At 41.0% G+C, this 9,770-nt stretch overlaps 1 protein-coding gene across 2 annotated transcripts in view; it reads left to right on the forward strand.

Annotated features, from left to right (window-relative positions):
- Positions 1 to 9,565, forward strand: part of LOC109903126 (nuclear factor of activated T-cells, cytoplasmic 1) — a 70,860-nt gene extending 61,295 nt beyond the window's left edge. For both annotated transcript variants that reach the window (XM_031788499.1, XM_020499751.2), the window contains one exon: positions 7,758 to 9,565. In XM_031788499.1, the coding sequence (XP_031644359.1) occupies positions 7,758 to 7,813 (56 nt within the window). In that variant the 3' untranslated portion in view covers positions 7,814 to 9,565. The remainder of the gene's footprint in view (positions 1 to 7,757) is intronic.
- The last annotated feature ends 205 nt before the right edge of the window (positions 9,566 to 9,770 follow it).

Genomic DNA, 9,770 nt, shown 5'->3' on the forward strand with positions numbered 1-9,770 from the left:
GGAGTAACAATGCCCGCCTCTCTCTTTTGCGCACAAATCACTCTCAGAGCCCCCACCTGTCCACTTACGCAATGTGGTCGTTCACTCTCATTCTTCAAAACCAAAGCCTGAAACTATATCTAAAGGCTGTTGACACCTTAGGGAAGCTATAGAAAATGAATCTGGTTGATATCCCTTTCAATGGGCAATAGGGATGCATAGAAACACGGGGGTTTCAAAATAAGAGTCACTTCCTGATTGGATTTTTCTCAGGCTTTCACCTGCAATATCAGTTCTGTTATACTCACAGACAATATTTTTTACAGTTTTGGAAACTTTAGAGTGTTTTCTATCCTAAGCTGTCAATTATATGCATATTCTAGCATCTGATCCTGAGAAATAGGCTGTTTACTTTGGGAAGGTTATTTTTCCAAATATAAAAATAGTGCCCCCTAGCTTCAAAAAAATAGAAAAGTTAAAAATAGCAAATAGTTAAAGAGCAGCAGTAAAATAACAGTAGCGAGGCAAAATACAGAGGGTACTGGCACAGAGTCAATGTGCGTGGGCACAGGTTAGTCAAAATAATTGAAGTAGGTAATATGTACAGTCGTGGGCAAAAGTTTTGAGAATGACACAAATATTAATTTCCACAAAGTTTGCTGCTTCAAAACATTAATTAAAGACATGTTTAAACCATACATTTCTTTTTTGTTTTTAACATTTTTAAAACAATACACATACAAATTAAGTTGAAAAAAGTATAGTAATGCAATTACATTGTACAGTAGCTTGTCCCTGAGCTGGCGGATCAATGATAGATCAACATAGAAAGTTAGCAGATCTGTTAGGAAATACCTTTGTCATACAATCTGGATAAGGGCATTCCTGTGCTGCGTCAGAAATACTCTAAATGGGGAATTGGGAAACTCTGTTTGATTTGTATTATTACATTCCTCTTTCATTTACAAATATCATGACGTGACTATGAGATGTGACTGTATCTAGAGGGATTTCTATTTAGCTGAGCCTGCTAGCTAGCTACATTTCTTTATTTCTGTGAAGTCACAAATGATTTCAAATAACGATTGAGGTAGCTATGTAATCTAACTCAACTATTTCAAATTAATATAAATTACAATAAATAAAAGTTAAATTGTTTTTCACTTTCCAGTGACACATCAATTGGGCATTTGAGTTGCGAACTCATCCTGTTTGCTTACTGCATTACAGAAACACAGCTAATCAAACAGTGCAGGGCATGCTGAATTAAAGGGCAACTACACAAAAAATCCAAGTTTCTTAGATTTTTCCAAGAACTTTAAAGTCCTCCCCTGATGTGGTTTAAGCATTATTGTGGACACGGAAAATGTATTTCTGTTATTTTTCTATAACAAATTTGGGACAAAAATGGGGGAAATCCAGAAAAAAATGGGGGAAATCCGAAGCAACGAAAAAACTGAATATAGGAAAACTGAATAACAAAGATTTTATAATGCCTTCCAATTTGGGGAAAGTTGAGGTCAGTTCCAATATGGACTATGCACCCAAGAGGGAAAGAGGTTGCGTCATCCTAGAAATGTTTTAGAGTAGTATAATATATACAATTTAGCAGATGCTTTTATCCAAACCGACTTACCGTCATACGTGCATACATTTCTACATATGGGTGCAAAATGCTTTGTGAAGCCTCAATTTAATATGATTTATAAAGCCTTTATTAAGCATTGCTTATGCCACCCTTTATATAGCACAGGTTTATCATATTTGAAATAGTGGGTTATGTCACTGTCACGCCCTGACCTTAGTTTTCTTTGTTTTCTTTATTATTTTTGTTAGGTCAGGGAGTGACCTGGTGGTATGTGTGTTTTTGTCTTATCTAGGGTTTTTTGTATTTCTATGGTGTTTTGGTATTGTCTAGGTAATATAGGTCTTTGGTGGCCTGAAATGGTTCCCAATCAGAGACAGCTGTTTATCGTTGTCTCTGATTGAGGATCCTATTTAGGTTGCCATTTTCTATTTTGATTTTGTGGGTTAATGTCTGTGTAGTTGCATGTCAGCACTCATGTCATAGCGTCACTTTTGTTTGTTTAGTGTTCTTCTTGTAATAAAAGAAGAATGTATTCTTATCACATCTAAAAAGAGCTGGCATCATAATGCTGGTCTAAACAGACAGAAAGCATAACATGAGAGAGAGCTTTGAAAGTCAATATATATCAAAAATATTTAAATAAATAAAAAGAGTTCTTAACAGGGCGTGTTTTTTTTTACCCTTGGTCTCCTCGTTATGATGAACTTGACAGAATAACCCACCATAACAGGACCAAGCAGCGTGAAAAGGAGGAGCAGCATGGACTTGGGAGGAGATTTTGGACGGAAAAGGATCCTGGACATGGGATGGAGCAGAATCTTGGACGCAGCCTGGGGAGTATAGCCGTTCTAAGAAGGAGAAATACCGGAGAATAGAGGAACGGCGACGATATGAGCGTACACGGCTAGCACGGAAGCTCGAGAGGCAGCCCAAAGATTTTTGGGGGGGAGGGACACGAGGAGATTGGCTGAGTCAGGTAGGAGAGCGTGTAACTGGTCAGGCACCGTGTTATGCAGATATGCGCACGGTGTCTCCAGTGCTCTATTCTAGCCCGGTGCGCTCTATTCCAGCTCCTCACGTTTGCCGGGCTAGAATGGGCATCCAGCCAGGATGTATTGAGCCAGCTCTATGTTCTGGATCTCCAATGCATCTCCACGGTCCAGTGTATCCTGTGCCTCCCCCCCCGCACTCATCCTGAAGTGCGTGTCACTAGCCCAGTACCACCAGTGCCAACACCACGCACCAGGGCTCCAGTGCGCCTCCAGGGTCCAGTACGCCCTGTTCCTGCTCCTCGCACTCGCCCTGAGGTGCGTGTCCCCAGCCCGGTACCACCAGCGCCGGAACCACGCACCAGGCCTACAGTGCTCCTCGGCAGTCCTGAGCGTCCGGCGACTTTACCTAGTCCTAAGCGTCCGACGACAGTACCTAGTCTAGAGCGTCCGGCGACAGTTCAAAGACCAACCTCCAACGACGGTCCCCGGCCCGGGGTCTCCGGCGACGGTCCCCGGCCCGGGGCCTCCGGCGATGATCCACGGATGTCTGCTTCAAGAGCAGACTCAGAGTAAAGAAGGGGGGCGGCGTCCAGAACCAGAGCCGCCACCGAGGTTAGATGCCCACCCAGACCCTCCCATATAGGTTTAGGTTTGCGGCCAGGAGTTCGCACCTTTGGGGGGGGGGGGAATTTCACACCCTGACCTTAGTTATCTTTGTTTTCTTTATTAATTTGGTTAGGTCAGGGTGTGACAAGGGTGGTATGTGTGTTTTTGTCTTCTCTAGGGTTTTTATATTTCTATGGGGTTTTGGTATTGTCTAGGTAATGTAGGTCTATGGTGGCCTGAATTGGTTCCCAATCAGAGACAGCTGTTTATCGTTGTCTCTGATTGGGGATCGTATTTAGGTTGCCATTTTGGTTTTGTGGGTTATTGTCTGTGTAGTTGCATGTCAGCACTCGTGCTTAACGTTCGTTTTGTTGTTTGTTTAGTGTTTGTGTAATAAAATAATGTAATTCTTATCACGCTGCGCCTTGGTCTCCTCGTTATGACAAACGTGACATTCACACAGTTATGCCACATTTCTGAACTCTTTATAGTGCATAACATACGGTTATAGATGATTTGTGACACTTATGTAGTGTTTATGAAGCCTTTAAATGCTGCACGTCATTTAAAGTGGCCCTTCATATTAAATTGTCAAACATTGTGTCGTCTTGATAATGTTGTCTTGAAAATGTATTGGGGCCTGTTAAACAAGACTGAAAACATTCATACATGTTTCTATGATTTGGTGTTTCATATTGTGTAAGGATCGACGTTGGAGATGAGAAGCAGGTACAGGGAGTGAACATTTAATGACCACAGACAGGAACCGAATACGGACAGCGTCATCCCGTGCTGACACGGGATGAAATAGAGGAAACAGATAGATATAGGGAAGGCAATCAAACCATGAAGGAGTCCAATGAGCGCTGATGCGCATAATGATGGCGACAGGTGTGCTTAATGAAAGGCAGCCTGGCACCCTCGAGCACCAAGGAGGGAGAGCGGGAGTAGGCATGACAGTATACCCCCTCCCCTAGGGGCGCCTGGGAGGGCTTGATGGGCCGACCCAGGCACTGGACAAGCCGACGGGCGTAGAAGCCCGACAAGCTGGCTGGGATGTGGGAGCCTGACTGAGGCATGGGAGCCTGACGATCCCATTGAGGCGTGGGAGCTCAACAGGCCGGCTGAGGCGTGGGTGCCTGATGGGCCAGCTGAGGGATGACATGGGATGGGAGCCCGCTGATGCGTAGTAGCCTGACGAGCCGGCTAACACATGACGTGGGATGGGAGCCTGCCGACCCAACCGGGGAAAGGAAAGTTCTCGAGCCAGCCAAGGCGTGAAAGCCCGACGAGCCAGTTAAGCCACCATTTGCGGCGGCAGCACCCGGACCCGACGTCACCAACAAAACAAAAATCTCCCTGATGCTTCGTATAGTGGTGTCAGAATTCTCTAAGCATCGATGCTGGAGACGAGAAGCAGGTTCAGGGAGTGAACATTTAATAACCAAAATAAGCAAAACGTGAAAGAGTCCAATTGAAGCTGATGGTGACAGCTGTGCGTAATGAAAGGCAGCCTGGCACGCCCTTGAGCTTCAGAGAGGTAGAGCGGGAGCAGGTGTGACAAATTGTGAATAGTGTGACTGACTTGATGACTCTGCATGGCTAGAGAAACTGTTTTGCACCATTCCTTCAATAGTGGTCCTTGACATTCACACAATAAGTTCCCATCTGGGGTGTTTGGACAACACATTGTTTTTCTAAATGTCTCTATCGCCAGATTCTGTATTGAACATCATCAAAGTAATCAGATCCACATGCTACTGATGTTTGTTTTACGGGAGGCAATTTTTTGTGTTATGCTGAGGGCGGGGAGCCTGAGTCATCCGTAAACATACACACATGAAATACTCACATGAAATGTGGCAACAGAATGAAATGTAGTCCATGGCAACGTAAGTAAAGAGACAACATTATGGGCTCACTGGGGGTAACCAATGTTTTCTGCTTGTAGTCAGTAGGTCAGCTTGCTTTTGCAGGGAAGGGGACATTGTACTTGCTACAGCACTGTAGAGTCTACCACCAACATTGTTAGTGTTAAACTCAACACTTACTCTTAAATAATCAATCCCAGATTTTGATTCATGTAAACTTTTGTCAATGTGTTTTTACAGATTTAATCAACTTTCTTTCTACACTGAACAAAATTATAAACGCAACATGTAATATGTTGGTCCCATTTTTCATTAGCTGAAATACAAAATCCCAGAAATGTCCATATGCCCAAAAAGCCTATTTCTCCCAAATGTTGTGAACAAATTTGTTTACATCCGTGTAAGTGAGCATTTCTCCTTTGCCAAGATAATCCATCCACCTGATAGGTGTGGCATATCATTAAACAGCATGATCATCACAAAGGTGCACCTTGTGCTGGGGACACCTTTCTTGCTGACAAAGACTAAGAAACTTAATGTGGTGCTCTCAATTTAAGATTATGCTAAAAGTAAACTATGCACCTTGTATGTATCAGAAAATGCCATGATGTATATTGTACCTATACCTCAATAGAGTTAAAGATGTTAATCAAATTGAAGCTGAGTCCTAATATGGTACATTATCCACACTGAAGCACAGAGCTTCAATCTTATTGATTTGGAATACTGCAAGGTCTCTTTCAACAGATAGCGAGTCTTCTCTTCACAAAAGCCCCAGCACATACCTTATTCATATCTGAAAGATGGGCTTGGAAACCGTCTGTTGGTGATGTACTGTATTACACAGATTAAACTGTAGCACTGAGGTGAACCTTTGGAAACTGAATAGCCATCCATTTTTTCTAAATACCCTATTATGACAGATCAAGAAAAGGTGATTTAATGCAGCTGAATATAAATGTTATAACTCTAATGACAAGTATCTGCTCTTGCCAAGTTACTCATGAAGTCGTATCACATTGAAATACACCCCTGTCCTCAAAGACACATTATAGGTTCAGTGTATCTGTGTTTCTATGACACACACATGTGAGAACTCTACTCCTTCAATTAGCCAACACTCAGATCCTATTTCTTTATTAATAGCAGTCAATCAGCTGACCAAACACATTAACTTTGTCTCGACAACTTAATGGCTCAGATTCAGAGGGAAGTTTTGTACTGTACTCTGTAGCCAAAATAAAATAGCTTCACTATTTTCAAAATTCTAGTGATTTGTCTTCGAGATCCCTGTACATGTTATGGAATAGCACTTTAGTTATTTAGTTTAATTTATTGGTTGCTTATGTGGAATGAAGTTTTAATGTTTCACATTCAGCTGTGGCGACCATTTCAAATTATTTGGACCACAAAGACTTCCATGTTAACACCTCCGGGGTTTGTCCTCTGAGACCAGCCAAACACTGCAAGGCACACCCAGTCACTCTTCTTGTGGAGGGAACCGAAGGAAAAACACTGAGTGGAAGTGACTGTGTCAGTGCTGGGTCACACAGGGAAGGGTTGCACAGCACAACCTCAAATGAACAAGCACCACTCCATTGTTTGGAGGAAATCTCACATTTCCAGGTTGCTTTTCCAGGCCCCGCTGTAGCGGGAGCGAGCTAACACCGCAGATCCAGTGTTCGGTCAGAGGGAATTCCTCTGTAAGCTTGTGCGCTTGGCTTCCACTGCCAGGCTCCAGGCACCCCTCACCCATTTACTATATGGCTGATCTCTGGTGGAGCAGTGAGACATCCTGGGCCTGTTGCTAGATCTGAGTCATGGAGGACCCGCTACCGAGGCAGTTAGAGGCTTAGTACCAGATATTACCCTATTCCCAATATAGTGTAATACTTTTGACCAGGGCCCCAAAAAATAAATCAAGACATTTTAGAGCTCCTCAATCAGGCGTCTGTCTAAATTTAAAAAGTGCCTTGTACCATTGACCCATTACCCTATCATCATCATAGGAAAATAATGTATTGTTTTTATTCAGATACTGAAGCTATAACTATAACACAGATGAAGGAATGTGGTCTTATAAGTAATAAAGGGGAATAGCTTATTCTAATACAAAGGAGACCCTTTCTTACTATAAACTCTTGGTTTTTCAGATGTTACCAGATTGTGAAATATTGCCAGACTCCTCTATAGAGCCGATGAGGCTTGCCAAAAAACAGCACTGGAAGGGTGAGCGGTTCATGGTGGCCTTCTCAATCCCGATGGCTGCCTTTGCCATCTTCTTCTTGATCAGAAGGCCCACACTGGCACATTATTGTTTATTTATCTCCAGTTTGTCCCTTTGGTGTTTGGTCACTTCCTCCTATCAGCCAAAGAACACAGCTGATTAAAGGGGACAGGGCTCTTCAAGTGTGGGAACACTGAAAGAGTGGCAGTAGGCAGGAAAAGGGGAGAGAAGTGCATTTAGATCTTTTGTAGAGGGCAAGAAGCTGTATCCCCTCCAAACCAAACAGTCTGAGACTGCTGTTCATCTGTGTTAACATGGCTCCATTTATTTTGCGCTGTTTGAACAAATGACTATTTTTCACACTGAACGCATTGAACGTATTATGACATATGACCTGCTAAAACACCTATAGCTCTCAAATACTATGAACTCTACCGGAGATGCTTTGATGTAGATTGTGAGATATTGACATCTTCCTTCTCCTTTCTTCACAGTTAATGAGATCATCAGGAACGATCTCTCAAGCATCTCCGTCCACAGTCATGCGTAACACCACTTTCATTATGGACACAGAAGGACTGAGGGGGAAGAAAGAGGAAAATACCATACCAATAATTTTTACAATCTGCATGCAGTCTGCCCAAAAAACAACTATGTGAAACATACAAGAGATTCAGCATCCTGAAGATCAGAATCCAATGTGTGCCTTTCAGAAGGTTCCGTTTCAGAAGATTTTCCAATGTACAGAAATGGAAAATTTAATTAAATGGCTGACCTCTTAGAAAAAATGTAGAAAAAATGTTTTTTAACTTCTGTCTGCAGATATTATAAATTATTGAATGCCTAAGTGTTTGTTTTGTGTACAGAGCTTCAGATTGCATTCTTGGCATTACAATTAGATAATTTCAAACAAAATAAGTGCCTTTGACTGGAAATAAATAAGACTATAGGGAAACTTACCAAATTTGAGGTCACGTTTTTTCATTCATGGTGAGAATTAAACACTCGTTCACACTCACCACTGATAGCTTTACTTGCATGTTACATTTGACTTTTGATCTGTTTTGTACAGCTTTGTATGTTTGTGACTTGAGTCATCTCTTCAAGTGGCCTAAGGACTGAGAAATGGCATCTACATTGAGTCCTTGAGTATGGTGATTTAAAAGCACATGCCTTGAAAAAACAGAGACCTCAATCTGTGCAGGTGTATATTTATTTTAAGGAAATAAAACTATGGAAATGTGTTGCTAAGACAATTTTGAAGATATTCAACCAAGCTAGTGCCTTTTGGAAAGCCACAATTTCATCTAAAGTACCAGTGCTGCCTCTGTCCTGTTAGAACAATGGAATGTTTGCATTTCATATTCTTGATTAGCTAATGGTCAGTTTGTAACACTGTTGCTTACAGGCTAATGCTTGATTTGCAGATGCTTCATATGGTTTCCATATGCTAATTAAAATGTATTGCCTTTACATAGTTGTTACATAGTTGTGTAGTTCTTGTCTACAAGATACTAAGGGAAAGAATTATGCTTGAAAAATAAGTGAATGGGAAGGAGCAACTGCAGCAGGTTTTCTCCACCCTGAAACTCGGTTTTGTTAGGTTTGTTTTGCTTGTACAGACAGTGGGGGGAGCTGATAATACGTACATTAGCAATAATTATTTCATTGATATGAACGGAAGGAATCATCACACTTTGGTTAAATTGTCAATTAAATTGTCAATAAAATAATACCTTGATACCTATGCAATATGCAGGTATAGCGTTTATCTCTCAAAGAATGTATGCATTTAAGATTGTAATAGGAAAAGCTTTGTCTCTTCTGCACAACTATTTAATCCAAAGAATAGGTAACAATTGTGAAAAACAATACATTCTCATGTTGGAGATCAAAAACCTCCAAGATTAATGTATGTATTTATTCTTATAGAATGTACTCTGTTTATTCAAGTGTTTCATGTTGCTCCTCATATTACCAAATGGTTAACTGTATAATGCACTACAATACCAATATTCTGTTTGTAGAATGCACTATAACTAGACTGAATACGTTAAACTTTGTTTTTGCTTTATACTTCCAGCTTTGATTGTATCTTTAGCTAGCACAAGTTCCCTTATTAGAACTGCTTATGTTTATGTGTATTTATTTTAAGTCTTAATCCACGAACTTAAAAGCCATAGAGCCATGTTTACTGAAAAATGACTATTATATTGTTCAGATATGTAGATGAATTGTTCAAAGCTTTTTTTGTGGGCTCCTATTCTGCTTCATGTACTGTCAATAAATAGTATTTTTTTTTATTATACGACTATAGACTAAATTATTTGCATCAAATAATGTGCATTCGTGTAGTTTAGCTTTTACAAAGTTATATTTAGTTAATTCATTATGCACTCATAGTCATATTTAGTATACAGTACCAGCCAAAGTTTGGCCACACCTACTCATTCAAGGGTTGTTCTTTGTACTTTTTTCTACATCGTAGAATAATAATGAAGACATCA

Source organism: Oncorhynchus kisutch, linkage group LG14 (assembly GCF_002021735.2).
Source record: "Oncorhynchus kisutch isolate 150728-3 linkage group LG14, Okis_V2, whole genome shotgun sequence".
Taxonomy (NCBI): Eukaryota; Metazoa; Chordata; class Actinopteri; order Salmoniformes; family Salmonidae; genus Oncorhynchus; species Oncorhynchus kisutch.